This window comes from Microtus pennsylvanicus, chromosome 6 (assembly GCF_037038515.1).
Source record: "Microtus pennsylvanicus isolate mMicPen1 chromosome 6, mMicPen1.hap1, whole genome shotgun sequence".
Taxonomy (NCBI): Eukaryota; Metazoa; Chordata; class Mammalia; order Rodentia; family Cricetidae; genus Microtus; species Microtus pennsylvanicus.
The window spans coordinates 78,956,457-78,979,497 of record NC_134584.1 but is presented as its reverse complement, the minus strand read 5'-3'; the positions used below and the strand labels follow the sequence as shown (position 1 = coordinate 78,979,497).

The window sequence follows — 23,041 nt, the reverse complement described above, 5'->3', positions numbered from 1 at the left end:
CCTTGCTCCTGCTCTCTCTCCTTCTGCTCCTGATTTGGACCTTGAGATTTCAGTCCAGTGCTCCAATGTGGGTCTCTGTCTCTGTCTCCTTTCATCGCCTGATGAAGGTTAATATTCAGGAGGATGCCTATATGTTTGTCTTTGTATTCACCTTCTTATTTAGCTTCTCTAGGATTGTGAATTATTTCATGGTGGCAGCTTTTCAGACACATCCCCTCCTCTTCCCCTTCCCCCATGGTTGGCATTGCAGGTTCGCTCGAAAGACCTGCCGTTCCTTGTGGGACTGTGTAGAGGCTCACCTTCAACTACAGATGCTGCCATTTCTGCCCGTCCTCTCCACTGTGATTCCCACTGAAAGGAGGGAGTTCCGGCTGCCTCCTGCAGCTGTGCTTCCTCTTTCAGAGCATGGCTCTAAATCCCAGCAACCTCCAAGTCCTATCAATACCCCCCAGCTTGAGTCCAGCCTCCAGGATCCCTCACCGCAGCTGGCGTTTCCAACATCAACTGTGTTCTTCACATTGCATGGTCCCTGGTCACTTTGTAGTGACCTCTGTGCTCTAGGGTACAGCCAACTTAGCCACAGCTTCCCAGAGCACAGAAGCAGAGTCCCACATCACCCTAGCCACAAATTATATATCACACATATTTTATTATATATAAGATATATAATATTATATACAATCAGTTTGACCACCTCCCCAGAGAACCGTAGCATTAAAACAGCAGTTTCATAAACTATTTTCATCTCTCTACATACTTCATGCATATTATCTGCATTCACCCTTTCATGTGTTTCTTAACGTTCTATGTGAAATCAGTCATCATTCTACAGCTCCCTGACTGTTTTGCTATTTGGTTTTGATATTGGGTTGTCTTATTATAACATTAAATACAGAGTTTTTTTTTTAAAGAAGCATTTCCTTCGGCAATTACTGTAAAATCTCAAGGTAGAATCCGATTTCTATAGTTTTTATACTTTGATCCGGGCAAGAGGAGGAGGAGCACTAAGAATTTCACAAAGGAACCTTCCGTTTTTCCAAACAGTTTTGTAACCAGACAAAACTAAACCACCACAAACACACAAAGGCTGCAGCATGTGACCTGAGAAAGACAGCAGGGGATGCAGAAAAGGTGTGGGAATGATTGAGGAAGAAATGCTTGCTGTTCTAGGTCAGCTGCTCCTGCGGGGACGCAAGCAATTGAGTGGGGGACTGTTCTTGGAAGAACACTGACACGGACTCGTCAGTCCCACGCTTTTGCTGTTTAGCTGCAACAATTTGCCTCCTTACCCTCCGGTCCTCTTCTTAACCGTCAAGGTGGTTTTGGTCTCAGGATTCCCCCCTCCTGGCCCCCCAGAGAGTGCCCACTCACCCTCTTCCTCGAACAGAAGGCCCATGTGCGCCTGCGCCTCTGCTTCTTTCTTCCCACCATCAAATTTGATCAGCTGAGCAACACTAAAGCACCGTTCATAGAAGTGATTCCGCACCCACTTGTCTTCAGAATTATCGAAGTAACAGGCCAGAGCGTATAAGTTGTTATACACTTCTTCGTAGGACTCTGTACAAAGAGGAAAAACCAGACTGCATCAGAAACACCGCACAGGACACACAGAATGCTGCAAATTACTTCCATATTTTTCTTAAATCCATGGCCAAATGTCTTGAAAACTAAAACTGATGCAAAACATCATTTAACTGTTAAAATAATCACATTAATCAAAGGATGTAGACATGAGGCAAGCAATAGGCAGGCGTCTTTCCAAAAATGCAGACACACTAGAAATTGAGACATATTTCATTGTAAAAGGACTTATTTATATAACAGAGCTGGACAATACCTGTTAGAAATGTGCTCCTCTTGGAGGAGGATAGTGGGGCCAGTGGTTTCATATACATATATATGGGGGAGGGTGAGAGGAAAAGGGGCAGGAGGGGACTGTTCCATATCCCAGTGACGGGTCTAAAGGCATCATCACTAAGCCTGGAGAAATCAATGTTTCCAAACCATGGCAAAATAAAAGCAAATGCAAAAGGAGAAAAGGAAATGGAAGCCCAAGATACTTAGGGCAGGATGATATATGTGTGTCTCCATTTTCTACTAATTGTTCAAGAAGTATAAGTGTGTGGTGAGGCTAAAAATGTAGATGTCTATGCTTCTGTTTGGGATACTTTTTAAATTGAAAATGTGAGTCATTCCTTTTACTCAAATTTCTGGTAATTTGTTATATGCATCTCCGACTTTTCTTTCCTAGGGTAGCATCTATGTTTATAAGTGTGTGGTCATGTGTATTTGTGTAATCTGTTTCACAAATGCCGCTACAATAGTGAACTTGAGCAAAGCTGTTTGTGTGGTAATAAAGTGTGCCTTGATCCTGTAAACTTAGGGGCCCACACTTGCCTCAAACACATGACAATCTTCCCGCCTCTGTGTAACCAAGGACTGACATCACGGGAGTGGGAGTGAGTCACTGCAGCCTTGACGAAATGACCTTTAAACAGCAGTCATTGTGCACAGGAGTCAATAGGGAGTGGAACTTAGGAGGTGTGGCTTTGTTGAGGTGGGCTTGGCCTTGTTAGTGGAGGTGTGCCACCATGGGGGCAGGCTTTGAAAATTCTTATGGTCAAGATACTGCCCAGTGAGTCAGTTGACTTCCTGCTGCATGCAAGATGCAGTTCCGTCAGCAACTTCTCCAGCACATGTCTGCCTGCACACTGCCATGCTCCCACCATGATGATAATGGACGGAACCTCTGAAACTGTAAGTGAGCCCCCTCAATTATATGTTTTCCTTATAAGAGTTTCCATGATCATGGTGTCTCTTCACAACAGTAGAAGAAACCCTAATTAGGACAGAAGTTGGCACCAGGGCCTGGGGTATTGTTTTTTTTTTTTTTTTTTTTGAGACAGGGTTTCTCTGTGGTTTTGGAGCCTGTCCTGGAACTAGCTCTTGTAGACCAGGCTGGTCTCGAACTCACAGAGATCCGCCTGCCTCTGCCTCCCGAGTGCTGGGATTAAAGGTGTGCGCCACCACCGCCCGGCATGGCCTGGGGTATTGTTGTGTTGGGCCTGACCCTGTGTTTGTTTGGAGAAATTTGGACTTTTTACTTTGGGTTAGGAAAGCAGTGGAATGCTTTAAGCACTGTTTAATGGGCCAAACTAGTAGGAGCATGGAAGACAGTGGTGCTAAGAATTATTTGAACTCTGGGGGGCTCACTCAAAAGGTTTCAGAGGAACAGAATTTTAGTATATTGCTTAGAGATTGTTCTTGTGATATTTTGGTGAAGAAAGTGGTTGCCTTTTGCCTTTGTCCAAGGAGTCTGTCTGAGGATAAGAGCTTTAGATTAATTCTGTTGGCAGAAGAAACCTCCAAACAGCCTAGTATAGTCTCTGTCGTGTGATGTTTAGTGATAACTCTAATGAAGATTTATAATGAAAAGGAGCAAGCTGAGCAGGGTAATCACAGAATGAAAAGAAAACCAGACATGGAATGGAGCTCAATCCTGTGCTCAGTGAGATAAGTGGATTAAGAAATGGAGTAAAGGGAGCCATGACGTTAAGGCAAAATTCCATGCAACTAATTTTCCAACTTGTGAAAAGGAACTAAAGAAAAGCTGAGAGCCCTGGTGTGTTGGGGCATACCTTTAATTCCAACACCAGGAAGGCAGAGGCTGGTGGATCTCAGAATTTGAGGCCACCCTGGTCTACAGAGCAAGTTTCAGGACAGACAAGCTGAGGCAGTGAAGGAAGGAATCTAGGAAGACCAAAGAATGAGGGGGCAGTGTTACAGGTCTAGTCACATGGTTCTGGATTTAGAGTTAAAGACAGAAGAAAGGAGTTAGGGAATAAAGTCGCTGAGGCCAGGGATGTGTCAGGGATGTCCCTAGTAGAGAGGCCATATGTGAAGCTGTGAAGGTGAAGCCTGGATTGCCTCGGAGACCCCAAGATGTTAGAGATATCAGTCATGGGATAGCTGCTGAGGAGAGCAGCTAATAGGAAGTGGAACCAGCCCAAGAGACGGAAGTGTGCTGCACTCAACAAAGCCAAATGGAGTTGGAGATCTGAAGAGCGTTTTAGATGCAGTTTGGAGTTTGCCCAGGTGGTTTTTGGTCTTGCTTTGGTCCAGTATTTCTTATGTTCCCTTCCCTGCGTTTTTGGAACTGTGGTGTACATATTATGCCATTATTTGGTGGTAGTATGTGATCTGTTTTTTGATTTTGGTTTTATAGGGGACTACAGAGACTATATGACTCAGAAGAGACTTTGAACTTTCGACTTTTAAACAGTGCCGAGACTGTGGTAGACTATGGGGACTTTTGAAGTTTGAATGGATGCATTTTGCATTATGATATTGTTGAAAAATTATGGAGGCCAGAGAGATATTCTTGCTAACTTTCCCTACTAGTGAAATAGCACAACACACAAAAGTACACGCAATGCTCTGGTTCTGATGATGTGGAAAGTTACGCCTAAGTCCGGCGGTAATTAACCCAGAGTCACTCAAACTTCCTTTACTGGACAATGTTTCCCTCCCTTTTCTACTCTGCATAAAGCTTACATCATAGGAAAGTCCACTTGGGTACAGCAGATTTTGTGTGTACTAAAAAAATTTTGCAAAGAAACTATTCAACCCTGGATCAAAATTTACAAGTCAGATGTGAGGCCCTTTTGAATTGTCTCTACCTTAAGTCTGCAGTTATCAATATCACCATTTCTTTCTCAGCTTCTTGGGGCTCATGAAGAATAATTGTACAAGTGGTGCAGAGAGAGTTCACACTGGGGAATGTAAGCTTAGCATCATAGACGGCACTTTAACCAAGGAAGACAACCCAAGAAAGGAGTGGCTAGATTGCTTTAAAAACAACCTTGCTATAAAGCAGCAAGCGGTGTTTGGTGAGTTAAATAACGCAGGTTACTGCTGTGCACATCTGCAGAGGCTGGACTGACACATCCTGCCACGGACGACACCGTTCCTGCCACGGATGACACCATTCCTGTCATAGCTTTGATGAAATGAACTTCACTATAAGCCTAGAATGGATGGTCTTCCTGAGGAAGCACTGAAAACGCTCAGAGACACATTATTTCAGGGTCACCATCTCACAGTCCGAGATGACACTCAATGGGACATGGAAGCCCCAAGACAGATCTCTGCATTCCAGATGCACATGTAAACATTTAAAACATACACACGTGTTTTCAGATTTAAGATTCATTCAGGGTAATCATAGCAAGCATGCAGATTCCATGTTTTCTGGGGCAAGTTTTATTCAGATCACAAGTTTTCTCTGATAAACTTTATGTGTGAAAGTGAAAAAATTGTATGAAGTTCTCAGTAATGATTATATAAATACTTATGTGATACTTCCTGCAGTAATTCTAATTTTTTATATTTAAGCAAGGCAAATGTGTGTTTTGAGCACATGTAACTTTGTCCTATTAATAACTGCACCTTTATTTCTCACACACACACAAATGAGACTTTAGCTGTTACAAAGCGGGGGCATTGTCATTTGGTTTTTACATTAGAGAAGTACTTTCCTTTAGCCTGAGCATCTTCCGGTCCATCATCCTGCAGATGCTCCATACGGACTGGCTGTTGACTATACATCGCGGCAAAGTAGATACCTGCCTCACACTCATGCTACTCAATGGAAGCCTCCAATTTAAGCTGATGATGAAATTAAACTTTATAAAATAAATAATGCGCGGACTTTATCTTGGCTAATTCCATTTCTGGAGTAAATATCAACTCAGGATTTTATTCTGATAGTAGAATTTGGGACTTAAGTTTTGTTCGTTTTGTAATAATATGACATATTTATTTATAATAGTTAATTTCTTATCTTATATTGTATTTTTAAAGTTCATCAAAAGACTATTTTAGGTCATTCTGCATTTTAGAATATTTTCCACAATATAGACAAATCTTACTAAATCCTCCTAGTCCGTGTTTAGTGTCCCCTTTCCTCCATTTTACAGTCTATGCTTCGAGCTGAGGACCAGGCTGCCCCTCACGCTCTCTCTCTCTCTCTCTCTCTGTCTTCACGGTACACAGCATGGTGGTAGACAGAAGGGCTCACTGACCGTGTAAAGGCCAAGTGAAAGACCACGCTGTCACATACAGCGCTGGTTCCTCTTCTCCGTAAGAAGGCTTTTGTGTTTTCAGTGAGAATGTTGAGGGAAAAAATAATGTGGAATGCCAAATTCTAGAATTTTCTTTTATTTTTCCAATGAAAACAAAATCTTAATGCATACCTAAAAATGTTAAACGACAAAGTCCATACACAACAGAGATTAAGTACTTAGTTCTTAAATACTTCAAAGAATCCAATAAATAAACAGTTTAAAGTATTAATACTTTAAACATAAAATACCAGCTTTATGAAAAATATTAAAATATGGCAAAGAAATACACTAAAATTATTTTGTAGAAAACAGGAAGTTAACTATTGAAATAACAACCATGTATTGTGGACTATTTTCCCCTTGCTTCTGAGAAAGTGTTCCACATTATAGCTGAGGCAAACCTCAAGCTCACACTGAGCCTCCTGTCTTTGTCACTTAAGCGCTGGGAGTGCAGCCTAACAGTCCCCTGGAAATTAAAGGATTTTCATGTCTTTGTTTTTTTGGTTTTTTTGTTTTTTTTTTTTTCGAGACAGGGTTTCTCTCTGTAACAGTCCTAGCTGTCCTGGAACTAGCTCTTGTAGACCAGGCTGGCCTCGAACCTGCAGAGCCTGCCTATGTATTTTAACTAATATCCAAACCAACAGAATCTCATGACAAAATTTTCAAAACTCGCTATATAAATGCTAAGATAAAACAAACTAAACCAGTGTGGGTTTCAAGCGACAGTGCTTTGAAGCCTCCTTGGTTTTCAAACCTGGTGGGGAACTCTGAAGATGTTTGGTTGTCTATGCTGTCTTCCCAGGCTAGCAGTGACCTTGCCAGGATGTCTTTGTACCTAGCGAGCCTGATGCCTAGTCATTTACTCCTTAAAGCCACTCAGTGGGCCAGCTTAAATTGTACAATTTGCTGAATGTATCAAATTCACAAGGCAACAGTTTGGAATCTTCCCTGGGGTGCACTCCCCTGACTCCGTGCACCCCACCCCCTCCACCAATCCTGGCACCTACCCTGCCTCTCCGCAGCCTCAGCCCTGGTCAGATAGTGGTAGAAATTGTCCAGCTTGTCCGGCTGCTCCTCCAGCGGCCTCTGCATCCAGTAGTGGGACCGCACCTCAGCAGCGTGCTTCAGCGCGTCCCACTGCTCCATCAGGGCGAAGAGCTCAGTGAAGGACTTGTGATAGCCATCGCGCAGCATGTCCACGCAGATGCTCTTCTTGTATGAGTTCCTGTGGCTGGGAACATGAGCAGAACATAGGGCACTTTAGAGCTCCGAAAACCAGCGCTCAGAGCACCTTTCCCTACATGTCAAGACATCTTTGCGGCAAATCAAGCATCTTCAGCTTAATGCTGGATGCCTGGTGCTTACCTAGCGTCGTTATGTTATGTTTGAAAAGGACAAATAAAGTTATGTTATGTTTGAAAAGGGCAAAGTTATATTATGTTTGAAAAGGACAAAGAAGCCACCCGACTATTCAAAAGTTCTCCATACACCACCCCAGATCCACATCAACTTAGTCAATCATGCTTCTTAATTGAATGTTTTAAAAATTACACTAAATATCTACATAATCTTTTACAGGTAAGACAAAATAAATGACTCGATAATGCAATTCATAATAAGTAGATAGGCAAATCGAAATTCACTTCCTAGCTCTGCACTGGAAAGCTGAGGAAGGAGATTTACTCGTTTAAGTTCAGCCTAGACAACACAGTATGAGTGTGTCTCAAAAGATAAAAGCCAATTGAAACCTCCCCAAACGTACTTCATAATTCATCTGCTGGGATACAGAGGCAGATGATTTTCCCATGTGTTTATTCAGCAAATCCCCATCAGTTTCTTATGATGAACTATTTCCTTCTTTTCCATTGTCTTGTGTGGGTGTGATGTGCATGTGTGTTTGCATGCGTGCTGTTTGCATGTGTAGGCACAAATTCACGTGTGTGCTGAGGATGATGTCAGGAGTCATCCGGGATTCTTTTGAGCCTTATTCTTTGAGGCCATCTCTAAGTCGAGCCCAGGCCTCACAGATGCGGTCCATTTGTTCTGCAGACTCTGAATGAAAGACTGGCTGATACACTCGCCTGGCATGCGTGTGGTTCTGGTGACCTGAACCTCAGTCTCCACAATTGTGTGACAAGCGATTTAACACTGAGCCCAAAAACTGAGCCATCTCCACAGCCCCTGCTCCTCCCCCAATAGACTGTTCTAGACTAAATAGATTCAGTGCCCTTGTGACATCTGAGTAACTTCTGGGGGAAGACACAGACAACAGTTAAGTAGTTACACAGCAAACAATGATTGAAAATGTTTATTTAAGAAATACATGTGCTGCCAGGTAGTGGTGGCACAGGCCTTTAATCCTAGCTGTCAGGAGGCAGAGGTGGGCGGATCTCTCTGAGTTAGGGGCTAGCCTGGTCTACATAATGAGTTCCAGGCCAGCTAGAGCTGTGTAGAGAGAGACTCAAAGTAAAAGAAAGGAAAGGAAAAAGATATGCACATGCTTATGGAGAACAGCTAGGGGGCGGTCATCGTCAAATCAAAGAATAATTAGGTTCTGAACGATACAGTTTGATGTTAATTAATTTATGTTCTTTCTTTAAAGGGATATGTTTTTAGATTGTGATACAGATCTGAGTGACAGTGGATCTGTCCCATCTCTCAGAATCGTAAGTCCTGAGATGGAGCCGCCATGACGTGACTTCTTCGTGTTCCATTTCTTTCCTGTGTAAAAGTCAGTACTAACCGTATTGCAGGGCTCCTCTAGGACCTGTGCGATGAAGTATGTGCAAACACGTGGGAAACAGAAACCCAGGACGCTGGCTCTAGCCTCTTAGCTATGCCTTGGATTCACCTGTGGAGGTTCAAAAAAAAAAAACAGTGCAAGCTCCACCCACCAAGACCACTAACTGTGGAGGAGGAGCCTGGCTCTGGGCCCCCCTAACAGGGGTAACTGCAGAGCCTGGCTCTGGGGAGTGTTAACACAGGTAACTGCAGAGCCTGGCACCGGGCCGTGTTAACAAGGGGTTAACTACAGAGCGTTGTTATTGCTGCGCTGGACTTGGAATGTGGAGTATTGAGTGTGCTAGGCAAGCACTTTACCACTGAGCTCCACCCCGTACACATGACTGCATTGAGAAGTCCCGGATGAGCTTGAACTGTGGTCCCTTCCATCTGACAGCCAGATTACTATAGAGTTTGCTGATGTAGAGAATGGAGAAACCATCTTTCTAAGCCAAAAGATCAAGAGCCATCATGTGATAGGAGATTAAGACACTCAGCATGCGGCAGAGAAGAACAGCACGGGATTTCTTTTCCCTGTCCTTTCCTCTGATCCAGTGAGAAGGGCACAGGATGGAAGGGTTAACGGTGAGGCTGTGAACGGGCCAGGTCCTCCTTCCCTTCCCTCTTCCCCTCAAACAGTAGACTGGAAATAGAATTCAACTTCCTGCAACATCCAGCAAACCAAGATGGCAGCAACTGTACCCATCTCTCTCATGGGATGCTTTGAAGGTACAAAGCTAACCACGGTCTCCTTGTCACCCTCCATTCCCAGGACAGTGCATGGGGAAATGACCAACCATCAGGACATTGGCCATCAGCTAAGGCAGCTGGCCCTTTAATTTCTCAAGGATCTAAACTAATATGGGAGGAGTGCCGTATCATTCCGGGAGCTCTGTGTACCATCCCTAACTCAGTTCCCGGAAAGAGAGGGCCACCATTCCTGCCACCATATTTTCAAATGGTGGCAAGGTGTGTATGCAGAAAGACTTTAGGCATACAAACCATATAGGCTGCTCACAGGGACAGCCATGACACAGGGAACACTGGAAAGAAAGGTCTGGTGGCTCAGGCTAGCTCATCTGAAGAGCGGATGGAGCAAAACTTGGTCAGGTGCACCAGAGATGGTCATCCCTGCAGGAACCCCAGGTCAGGAATACATTCAGTCAGAGAATTTACCTCCCAGGGTCTTAAAAAAATCAAAGCTCCTAATTGCTGCTAATGCCACACAGGTCTTGTTGAGAGGCCTGGTGGATTCAAGGTGAGGTCTCTAGGATTCTCTTGTTGTTTGTCCCCAGCTGAGCACTCACAGGCCGCCACAAGCCCAGCCTGCCTGTTCGCTGTTACTTTACCCAAGAGCAGAAAGGAGAATACGGCGTGGCATGGCTGTGCCTTTCCTTACCAGGAAAACAAAAGCATTTCTGAGAAGAACAAATCCCCGTGTGTGTCTCATTGGTCAGAACTGTGTCAAAAGCTACCCTGTTAAGATTCAGGGAGTCTGCCTCAGCTTGGGCATCCTGCTAGAGCAAGGAAGAGTGGGGACTGGGTAGTTAAATGCAGCAATAGGTGCAAGGCCCCTGATCAAGGCCTGGAAGCATATGCTGTCACAGCCTGTCACTCACTTGCCCAGGTTGCCAGATAAGATCCAGTTCAAATTGAATGCCAGAAAACAATAAATGATTTTTTAAAAGTATTAGAATGTCCTAGATATTGTATCAGATATATTTAGACTAAAAGGTAACTTCCTGAGTTACCTTTTATATAAAACAGAACCTTCATAAACTTATGCTTGCTGGATCCAGTAATTTTATTCCCTTTTGAACCTCACAGTGCAATGGTTTTTTTCCATTATGGGGGCATAGAATGGGGGAGGGAGTGACTTTTGCATTTTGTACAATCTAAGAGATCACTGGACTAGTCTGGCTTCTTCTGAGTGACAAGATTTGACACCAGGGAGGATTAAGTCTCAGGGCCAGAAATTAAAATGAGATTATAAAAATATAAAGACTTTCAATTTAGTAGTCCCGAGAAGGGATGGAGTAGGCTAAGCCTGGAAGCAGAGAGGAGAGGAAGATTGCTGGTCATGAGCAAGGAAGGCTGTGGGGCTGGAGCCAGGCAGTGGTGGTGGGCGGTCAGGAGAAGTTGTAAATAGGATCACCTGCCAGCACACACCATCGCTTTTCCCTGGGATACCCTAGACAAATCAGCCAATCAGGCGTCCTGAACCTTAGAAATCCCTCACCCCTCCCAGTGCTATTGTAAAAACCCCAACCACAACTGAGCTCGGGGCTCTCCATCACTCAGAAAGTCCAAGTTTGCAAACTTGTATAAGAATAAAGGCTTTTTGATTTTACAGAAAGGACTCGATCCCCTAGTTGGTTTTAGGCGAACTTCGTGATCTGTGCATAACAGTTACCAAAATCCTTGCAATATAGTCTTTTACACTTAATTTAGTCAAGCGAGTTGCTGCTCCCTCTGGGCCCAAACCGTGAAAGCTTCAGAAGGCTGGGCTGAGGTTGTTTCAGCTCTCAGTCTCCAAACATCCACAATATAGAATTAATATCCATTTCAAAAACGTCTATTGTTTAAATTTCTATTCTTAACAAAGACATTTCAAAAGACAGTGTTTCAATGTGTGTATATTGAATATATCTATGCTTACATCATTTCCATATTGCACATTTTTACATCTGTGCATACATATACATCACGAAATAAGCCTGATTATTAATACTTAAGATAAAGAAAAAACAGTAATGCCAACTTACTAAATAAATTCCTATTCAAACTTTCATAGCTGATGTAAGTTATTTACCTGCCCCATATCTTTATTTCCTAAAATGACTTGGCTGCCTGAAAGTGAACATGTGTGTCACTTCTCATCTGTATATTTGAAATTTCCAGGTTTCCTTTTTATTTTCTTTCATTTTTTTTCTTTTGTTTTCAAGGCAGGGTTTCTCTGTGTAGCCCTGACTGTCCAGGAACTTGCTCTGTAGACCAGACTGGTCTGGAACTCACAGAGTTCTTCCTGCCTCTGCTGGGATTAAAGGAGGTCCACCACCATGCTGAGGTTTACTGTTTCTTATTAGAGAACTATAGGCAAAGTTCACTTCTTTCATGAAAATATTTTTTTATATAAAGATAATAGAGTTTTGCCATTTTGATCATTTTTTCTTTGTCCCTATCTGTTTTACTCCTTAATTTCAGTGACACACAAAATAATTAAAAATATTGGTCTAAAATATGCTGCTTTCAGGCTTCAGAAAAACACTTTGTGCAGGAGAAATGAGGAATCCTGGAGATGTCATGAAGGTATGTCATTTTTTCCATCAGTGCTGCTGCTGCAAGCAATCTACTGCTGTTTCAGCCAGAAACTGTAATCTCAGCTCAGCAGTCACTGGCCAGCTTCTCAGGCAGTGGCCCAGCAGGACAAGTCCTTCTGCACCCTCCTCCCACCAATGCTACCAAATGTAGTTTTTAGTTAAATCTCTAATATTCCATTTATGAATAAGACTCGGGAGTGAAAGGCTGGGCTGAAAACCTACAAGCTCACCAAGGTTGAGGAGCAAGCAGCTGACCTTCCCTCTTCACGAACATCTCTGAAAAAGAGCCTCCCTTCCGCTCTACCAAACCAAAAATGACTGCCATACTCAAAAAGTCCCTCCTACTACTTCCTCTGTGTCTCTGTCTTCCAGACTCCCTCTGACTCTCTATGATTACTTTCTGTCAACTAGCTGCAGGTTCTGCCTTCTGATCCAAGGTTGATTTTATTTAATTAACACAAATAACAAACTAGGGGTTCACAGTGTGATGAAATATCCCGCAACATAGGGATTTAATATCATGGAATTTGAGGCGAATTGCTCACAGAAAACAAATGTAATGGAAATAAAAGTGGGGATATTCATGAACACATCAACCATCTATATAAAATCTGGGAAGCTATCACTGCAGGTACAGGAGACTTTCAGGGCATATGGGCTAGTATTAACACCAATGGACAAAAGCTAGAGAGTCATCTGAGAGGAGAGAACCTCAGTGGAGAAAATGTCACCATAACGTGGGGCTATGGGCAAACCTTCTTAGTTAGTGATTAATGTAGGAGGGTCCAGCCCATTATGGTTGCTGTCACCCCTGGGCTGATGGGCTTGGAAAGCAAGCTAAACAAGCTATGGAGAGCAAGCCAGTAAGCAGCACCCCTCCAAGGCTTCTGCTTTAGTTCCTGCCTCCAGGGTCCCCCCACTCCCATTTGAGTTTCTGCCTTCAATGATGAACTGTGTTGTGGGAGAGAAAGACAAATAAGCCCTTCTTACCTAGGTTGCTTTTGGTCATGATGTTTTCTCATAGCAATAGAAACCCTGACTAAGACACCAGATGGGGGCTGCAGATGGAGAATGGATTTTAAAACAGAATTGAATCTAGTTTTATCTACATGGGATCTACTGCCATTTAAAGGTAACACTCAATGGCAGTCTGGTGAACTATTCTAATTTACAGAAAGAATCCTTTAAAATCTCTATGCTGCCCAAAGTCACAGAAGCCTGTAGGTGGAAGAGTTGAGTTTCGCACGCACTTCTGCTTCCCAATTCGTAACTTTTCCCACTTCCCCACGGTGCTGACAATTACACAAATTATTTTATGTTCTTCCTCCTCTCTACAGTGTTTTGCTTATTTGCATTGTTTATTTAAAAGTGACATAGCCTGATAGCTATGACGCAATCTCCAGTTTGAATGATGCTCTCTTTATCGGAGCTAATCCGAGTTCAGGCTCGGCCAGGGAAAGTGACCAGGAGTCATTCTGTGACTCTCTAGAGGATCCTCCTTAAACGGAGGGGCTGGCAGGTGATAGTGCCCGTGACAAATGGATTAGATAGCTGTGAGTCTCATTAGAGGGTTTAAAGGCAGCACACAGGCAAACAGCTAAAAAGAATGAAAACCTCACCCTTCTACACATGGAAAAGGTCAAGGGACGAAACAGACAGGCTTGGTAACTTCCTATATTCTCTGTGCAGGTGAACATGCGTCAACTGAAGGTTCACTTTCAAAATCTAAGCATTATCGCCTCTCTAAATATATGGGGAACGAATGTAATGCATTCTTTAGGGGGTGGACTGGAGTGGACGCTACCAGAGTAAACCTTCACGTTCAAAGATTTCAAACACAGTTTCTAAGAAAAAAACCATACTTTAAAACAAGATCATAATTTTTTATTTAATCTGACAAAGATAAACTCAAAATACCTGTTAAAGCTCATCAAAAGTCAGGATAATACTTTTATTCCATTAAGCTAATATTTATAAGCCACTGGTGGGTTATCTGTGTCAGTTTTAACACTTTTACACTCATATCGGAGGGATAAATGTTACTGGAATCACCTGCGGGATAATTATATTACTTAATGAATACTGAAACAGCTTCAGTTAATATAATTTCCATAAAATAAAGTGAAACACTGTTCTTATTCCTGCTTTTCAATGTAGGTAAATATCACACACAATCAAAATGAAAAAAAAAAGAAGTTATTTCCCTGGCCTAGACACGCTGATAACAATTGCAGTAAGTACTTCGGGTCAGTTCAAATACTATTTTTATTCCAAAATTTTCTTCAAAAGCTAAAGCAAAGAAACACTGTTTGAACACTTTTTTTTCCAAAAATTTCTCCAAAGCTAAAACAAACAACCAAACAAAAACACCATGAAGAATTTCTCTATAAACACATAAAGCTATAGAAAAGAGACAAAAAAAACCCCACAGCACTTAGAATGACTTTATTTTTAAAATAGATGGAATTTCCGTGAACAATGAGGCTTTTATTATATAAACGTCAGCGTTCAGTACTCCTTAGTCCCAGAGGTGACCACTGCCGACCGAGAACATCCTCTCTGTATAATCTACGCGGGGAGTGACACACGGAGGGACGTAACACTTTCGGTACTTTTATTTTATTTCCCTACTACTTCCAAATATAATTAGAAATAGAGTTTTAACATTAAGAAGAAGAAAAACAAAATCCCTTGCTTTCCCAAGTGCAAGCACTCCCGATGAGTTGACTGGTCTCTGGGGGCATCTACTGGAAATTTAGCAAACTGCGGTCATGTAAACCTGATAACTTTGATTCTCCATCTTAATGCAAATATTATTTTAATTGAAATGCAAACAAGGTATCACACAAATAATATAACTGTAAAGTTATGCAGGGCGCTCTACCTCATCCAGCTCTCGAGAGCAAAGCCCGAGCTGTCTGTGGGATCAGTGAACAATACTCCCTTGCTTCGGACGCACACTGACCAGGTGGCACCTCACGTCACTCTGTTCAAACCTTTCCGCTCTCATCGGGGAAGAAATAGGGTGCTGATTCAGCCACAAACACCCCACACTTAATAAGAATTTTCTATTCACCTAAGAAAAACGGAAACACTTTCCAAGTATGATGGTTTCCCTGAAAGCAACATTGCGTATTGGGACATCCACTAATTACAGATAGCCAACGCCGTTTATTTTCTATACGATTAAATTTGGTTGTTTTATGTTAAAACTTTTTATTATGACTGGTCATTACAGTTAGAATTGCTCATTAGGATTAACACGGCTCATTTTTCCAGACATTTCAACACCTGGAGAACTATGCACAAGTGATGGCCATGATGTTATCACAGAGCTTATGGATATTTTACACAAACACTTCAACAAAGAAATTCTCATATTGTTTTTCTTATGTCTACTCATATGATAAGAATTTTCACAGCATAATCAAGATCACCATCTTGATTCATTATGAAATTTAAGGGTATATATTAAAAGAAAGTTTTCAAAATAATTTTGGATGTACAGGTATTGTGCTATAAATTGTAGCATTATAGATTTTATATGCTGTTATAATATCGTGTAAAATGTTCCTTATAAAATCTCATTAGACTCACTACCCAAGTAAGTGTGGTATCATTCATTATATAAGCTTTAAAAAATGAAAATAAAATATAGTCAACAGTTAGAATGTACATATTAATATAAGAGGATATTCCATTTCCATTTAGATTTATATTCGATTAAGTATCTAAATTAACTTCTTAATTTTAAAATAAAATCTATTAAATGACTGAATAGAATTGTTATGAAATTGCCTTAACAACTATAAATTTATTAACCTGAATCTTTGGGAAAACTATTATACATGCAAGTTTTGCTCTATAATTTTAGAAAATACAAATTCATATCTATTAACAAAGTAGAAAGTACAAACTTTCAACGTTTTTATGGCACTCATACAAATTTGAAAATATTTAACCCAAGCACAACTTTTCATTTTTTTCAAGATACCTGGTAATAATATTAACTCATTGTGGGACATTACTAATGTAATTCTTTTGATGGCTAACACAACATCTTAAACAAGGTCAACAAAGAATTCTCTCAATAAAAATTCATTTCAAGATGAGTGACTTCATTTTAGACTACATAAAATATTTCTGTTTGAGAAGCAAAAGTTCAGTCACATATTCAACTGTTGGAACCGATGTTTGGCTCTCAATGCAGTGACTCTTGCAAGATCAGGGATGTTTATCAACCCAGTAGTATCCTGCTGGCCACAATTACTGGATATCACAAGATTGGGGATTTGTTTGGTTCAGTGGGCAGCCTAGGACCTCAGCCTTTGAATGGCTTTAAATAGTTCTCTTAATAATATAAATGCATTTTAATGTATAGATCATGTTAAACGTGACTTCATTCAGTCAAGTCGCTGAACCACAGTGTATTATTTGGGCACGAATCAACAGCACATCCATCCGTGTAGCTCAGCACCAACTAGCCGTCCACAAAGCTGTCACACACAATTTTAGCAGCATACAGCTTTGATAAAAAAAACTCAAACTTAGCCACATTTTTAAAAGAGTTTCTTTGGGAATTTTGATTTAAAAAACTAGAAGAAATCTCATTCTGCGAGCTTCCAGTTGTATGTGATCTAACTAGTTGCTGTTCTTCCTGGAAAGGCACACTCCTTTGCAGAAGAGCCCTGAACTGAATGCCATGTGTAAGAATTTTCCAGGGAACGAGGCTCAAGTCAGAAAGCAACAGAAGTCTGAACACCTTTGGGTATTGGAGGAGCCATGTGGATTCATGTTCTTTTTGTTCAAATTACACTGTAGTTTTCAACTCTTGGAAAGGCAACAGAAAACCAGTTTTTAAAGCATTTTTTTTAGTGAGAAAGAGGAAATTTGAGCAATAATATAAATTTATTATATTATGTCCTAATAAAGCATTGAATATGAATTAAAAATTAGTTTTATATGTCGCGACTGTGAACACACAGAAGTATTAACATTGCTGCAGCAGCTGACTATTTTTGCGTAAATTAATACGGTAATTTGTGTTAGCATAACTTCCCCAGGATATTGGAGCCATGCTTTTCTTAAAACATAATTTGTTGTGTCTATCACAATTTTGAAATCATATTATTTGGGATTGTTTGTCTCAAAATGAACTAACAAAACCCACCCACCTTCTTTATCCTGGTTTTCATCTTTAAAAACTAAGCAATTAAATTTTCACATGAATTGAGTGAACTATGCAATAATAGAAACAGAAAGCTGGAGGGCACCCTGACTGACCTTAGGGACCGACATTTGCCGTAAGACGAGGGCGGGCTGGCCACGCTCTGCAAGAGTCTCATACTGCTTGTGCCAGAGTTTGCTGAGTTCTGCAAATAAAATTCTGTTTCTTGCACTCTTGCTGGGAGTCATGAGAGTCTGTAGTTTGCACCTTCCCATTAAAAATGTATTGTATTTTTTGAAATTATTCACCCCGCCTTTTATCCAGATCAAGTCTTTGAAAGGAGGAAGTAGATACTAAATGGAATAATTCATGATTTCCCATTAAATATGAAACTTTCTTTTGCAGAGTTTAGAAAATGAAGTTCTACATAATGTACAAAAGTTGATTAGAACTTTTTCAACTTTTGTTGTGTTTTTTTTTTAAACCTTTTATAGAAAACAACGACACAAGTGGGTTTTTTTCTTTTTTGGAAAAGTAAACCAATCGATTCTTTACACTTACAGTTTTGTGCTGTTCTCATGTTGCTGCCTCTAAATAGACACACATACTCAAACACACTTATACACACTCACACACACATACTCTCTCACGCGCGAGCACACGCATATACACACGCACATCTATTTCTTCAGGCTATTTAAAAAGCATTAAAATGTTGACAGGAAATGTCATGTAAATGAAGTTATAGGCATGACAAGTATTGAGGAGAAATGAAACACCCTTAAAACACAAAAGGAAAACTACATAATTTAAAATAAAAACAAAAAATTATTTATACTCTTTAATATAAAATAAATAGCAAAGTAGGGATTTTGATTCTCATATTATGACAGTTCTGGTGAGGCGATGACATTTGTCATGAAAACAAAAACATCAGCTCTTTCGTCTCCTCTCAATTCCCTCCCTGCCTTCTATGTACTCCTTAGCCACACCATTGATCCCTCCTTTATCTTCCTTTCCCTTTTTAAAAATTAAGTTAATTTAAAAAAGAAAGAAAGCCTGTGGTGAATTAACTAAAGAGAGCATTAGATCCAAGGGCAGTGCTGAACTCGGTTTCCCGGGTTCTAATGTTTCTACCACAGCAATGGCCCAGCTCTCCAGTAAGAGCCCGTTAACTTTCTCCCACACAGAAAACAAGTTGAGAATCTGTTTTCCCTGTCCCACTTGCAATAAGTACAAAATTATAAGGCATATGAAGAAACCTTTCATATTTCACGCTTTTTAGTTATCATTGCAAAGAGATGGGTACCACACAGATGAATAGAGAAACGAAGATTTCTCACAGACTGGCTGAGTGCATGGAGGATCAAACTTCCAAAAAATGGTAAAAACTACACTAATAAAAATCATATAACTTGATCATTCTGATGCTTTGGCAAGATAGCATCTAGGAATCAATAGCTCATCTAAGCATTATATCATCCTTATCGCAGCTATCATAAACATTTAGGAAACATCACTAGTTAGTACTAGCAACATTGAAAATCAAATAGTGCATTAGTAAGACTGTTGTAAAACAAGAAGGTGGTATTTTTGAGAATACAAAGCAGTGCTGAATAGATAGGTGCTAGGCAAAAAGTGAGCATCTCTTTCTGTTCCCTACAACAGTGAGAATGCCAACAGGAGAAAAGCTGCAGCATTTGTGGCCTTTACAGCATTTGCAGCATTTGTGGCATTTACAGCATTTGCAGCATTTGCAGCATTTGTGGCATTTGCAGCATTTGCGGCATTTGCGGCCTTTACAGCATTTACAGCATTTGCAGCATTTGCAGCATTTACAGCATTTGCAGCATTTGCAGCATTTGCAGCATTTGCGGCATTTAGAGCATTTACAGCATTTGCAGCATTTGTGACATTTACAGCATTTGCAACATTTGCAGCATTTGTGGCATTTGCAGCATTTGCAGTATTTGCAGCATTTGTGGCATTTGCAACATTTGCAGCATTTACAGCATTTGCAGCATTTGTGACATTTACAGCATTTGCAACATTTGCAGCATTTGTGGCATTTGCAGCATTTGCAGTATTTGCAGCATTTGTGGCATTTGCAGTATTTGCAGCATTTGTGGCATTTGCAGTATTTGCAGCATTTGTGGCATTTGCAGTATTTGCAGCATTTGCGGCATTTGTGGCATTTGCAGCATTTGCAGTGTTATCAATTGTACACAAAACAGAATTCAAGCAGAAAAATACTCAGAGAGTTATAATAGATCGATTATTGAGAAATGCAGCAGCTAGAAAAAAATGCACCTGATGCCATAGCTTCAAAGAGTAGAAAATCAACAGCGATGCATTCTCTCTCGGAAACTTAGAGATTCCATGGCTGTCACACGCCTAAGCTGATGGCAACAACAGACTCCAGCTGGCGACTAGACCCCAATTGCAAATATAGAATGTGGATTAATTTCTCAAATGTACAAGAATTTTTCATAAAAACCCACCGTGTACTAGCTACACTGGGAATTTTATAAATGGATATTGTGCACAGCATATCTTCTAAGCCAAGGCTCCCTCCTCAACCGCTTATTCCCACTGAATGAAAGGAAGAAAGCAAACAGCAACATCCATTCACCCGCAAATGCAGAAATGTAACTAATTTATTCACTGCTTCAAAGTGAAACCCTTTATGTAAATTTAAAATATTTTGGATCTTAAAGATACGCAAACATCACATCCCTGAGAAGGCAGTGTCCTCCCGAAGAGACAGTAGGGAGCAGCTGTTCTGAGTGAGCAAGGAGCTCTCGGCTCAGGATGACAGGGGAAACCTGACGAAATAGACACAGTAACATAAGCCCAAAGAAAAAGCAAGAGAGAAAACATCAGGAGTAAAATGGAAACTAATAAAAGAGGGGGAGGCATGGGGGTCTCACAAAACAAACAACTGCTTACAGAAAAAGACAAAGAAGCTGCTTCTCATCGTGTGGAGAAGGAAACCGTAGCAGGAGCACAGAAGCAGATGTGCGCAGCAGTAACACAACCCTGGTTACAGCAACAGCTGTCGTTCACGGTGTGTTCAGATGACACTCACAACACAACCCTGGTTACAGCAACAGCTATCGTTTACCGTGTGTTCAGATGACACTCACAACACAACCCTGGTTACAGCAACAGCTGTCGTTCACGGTGTGTTCAGATGACACTCACAACACAACCCTGGTTACAGCAACAGCTATCGTTTACGGTGTGTTCAGATGACACTCACAACATAACCCTGGTTACAGCAACAGCTGTCGTTCACGGTGTGTTCAGATGACACTCACAACACTGGCCATAGAATTATCCGATTTATCTATAGAACTGTAGGGCAGGAAAAGGAAGACTGTAGGTTAACATGATTTAGATGAAAGTGCACACATGCATGCACACACACACACGCACACTCACACACACAGAGAAAGCAAATTAAACATAGACCATGTAAGTAGGGTTTACCCAGAATTGAAAGATATAGTTCAGTATTTAAAAACCTAGTAACTTCATGATCGCTTCAGCAAAATTTATGATCATCTCAGAAAAAAAAAACTGATGAGCAAGCAAACACACACACACACACACACACACACACACACACACAACTATCAGGAAATTATTTAGTAATATTAAAAACCCATAATGTTTAAGAAAAGTAGAAATTAAGGAAACTTTTGTTGGCAATATGTATCTATAGAAATATACTGAAAAACCCTTGACATTTTCAGCCCATCAGAATATTCTCGCCAGGTACGCGAAGGCATGCTGCCGTTACTGTATCCACTTAACACAGCACAAAAGCAGAGTTCTTGTTAGTGTGGGGGCTCAAGATTTTAATGATGACATTTAAATCTGGTGAAATCCTCACTGGAAATCCAATGAGATTTTCCTGACTCTTGACAAGATAACTTTAAAATCCATACAAAATAGCCATATTCAGGAAAAGCATTTAGAACAAAGAGGTGCACTGTGTGCAACCATACCGACGAAGAGGGCTGTGCATTGCTGCCAGGAAATGAATTAAAAGCACAGAACACATATGCTCACGGATGTGGGAGGCATAAGAATGTAAACGTGGGAACCTGACATTTAATCAGTTTGGGGAAAGACTTGGGGGCAATAGATTCATTTGCAGATTTTGAAGCCTATTTCTTAACAGTCTTGTACATATATGCAACATACATTGCACATGTTGTATTACCAGTCTGCATTTTACTTCACACATGAAATCTGCTTTCTAATCATCATTCTGTCGCTATGATACATAATAAATTTGGAGCAATGCCACCCCCATATCTTTCGGCATGTGATGCTAGCTCTTCTGATAGTAACCCTAATAATATGTATTTTGAACTTCTTTTTCATTTTTTTCAGTGTTTTTTTTAATTTTTTTAAAAATTTATTTATTTATTAAAGATTTCTGCCTCCTCCCTGCCACCGCCTCCCATGTCCCTCCCCTCTGTATTTGGAATTGTTTCTTGGCTTGAATAGTCATCTTTTCCTTGAATTCTGTATCCTCCCATTCTACTAGTATGTCCATTTATGAGGAAGAGGGGTATCTAGAAAGAATGTGTGCAGCTGTGTGTGGGCATGTCTGCATTGTGTGCATGTGTGTATGTATGCCTCTCTGTGTGCATGCATGTGTATTTGTGTGCATGTGTGTTTCTATCTCTCTGTGTGTGTGTCTGTGTGTCCACGTGTTCATGCGTAGGTATGTCTCTCTGTGTGTCTGTGTATGTTTGTGTGTGCACTCATGCATGTGCTGTGTGTGTGCATGTGTCTCTGTGTGTGTCTGTGAGCATGTGCATGGTTGCTGTCAGCTTTTGCATCATATGTGAACATTCTGATGTTGCCTGGCTGTAGCATCCTGCGATCTGGAAAACTCCTTTCTTGTTCTTGACTCAGACTCTTTTGTAGATAAAAGTAGGAATCTGATCTTGGCGTTAGCGCCTTCCCCTTCTCAGTAGGGAAAGCCTCTCCTCTTTACATGTGATATTCTAAAATTTCATGAGAACATAATGAAGTGATTTTTTAAAAAAACACATTTTCCTTTCCTTTCTCTTTGCTTTGATACCATGTTTCATTTTAAATATGTGTCCACATTCTCAAGTCTAAGTTAAACCAAAAAAACAAGACTTGAAAGTTGGCATATAGTATTTCCTGTTTTTTCTTAATAGTCAGATTAAATATTATTTGTTTTTGTCTTCTTCACAAAAAAAAAGCCAAAAATTCCATTTATTTTCTCAGTGGTTTTCTGCTCTCATTATAATATTTCTTTCCTGTGTTAGCATTGAATCTATTTTTTATTTTTATAAAAAGGAAGTTCAGAGTATCTGCCTCAGAAGACAAAATAACAAAGCCTTTCAGAAAACACAGCAAACAAAAGAAAAGGGAAAAAAAGACGGCATTTCAAGATGTACACAATATAGCTGATGTGGTGCTTAAAGGGAAATCCATAGCACGGAAATGCTATGTATAAAATGTATAAATACATAAAAGGAGAGGAGCAAAGGGAGGAAGGACAGAGGGAGGGAGAGAGGAATGCAGAAAGGTTGGTGAGTGGGTGCAGCGTCTAGTGCCATCCTGTGGATTCTGGAGGGGTCTGGAATCCGGACTAA

At 40.8% G+C, this 23,041-nt stretch overlaps 1 protein-coding gene across 1 annotated transcript in view; it reads right to left on the bottom strand.

Annotated features, from left to right (window-relative positions):
• Positions 1–23,041, bottom strand: part of Ttc29 (tetratricopeptide repeat domain 29) — a 179,715-nt gene that overhangs the window by 138,806 nt on the left and 17,868 nt on the right. The window contains exons 4-5 of the mRNA XM_075977998.1: positions 7,133–7,356; positions 1,372–1,557 (exon numbers count right to left, since the gene is read on the bottom strand). Of these exons, the coding sequence (XP_075834113.1) occupies positions 1,372–1,557; positions 7,133–7,356 (410 nt within the window). The remainder of the gene's footprint in view (positions 1–1,371; positions 1,558–7,132; positions 7,357–23,041) is intronic.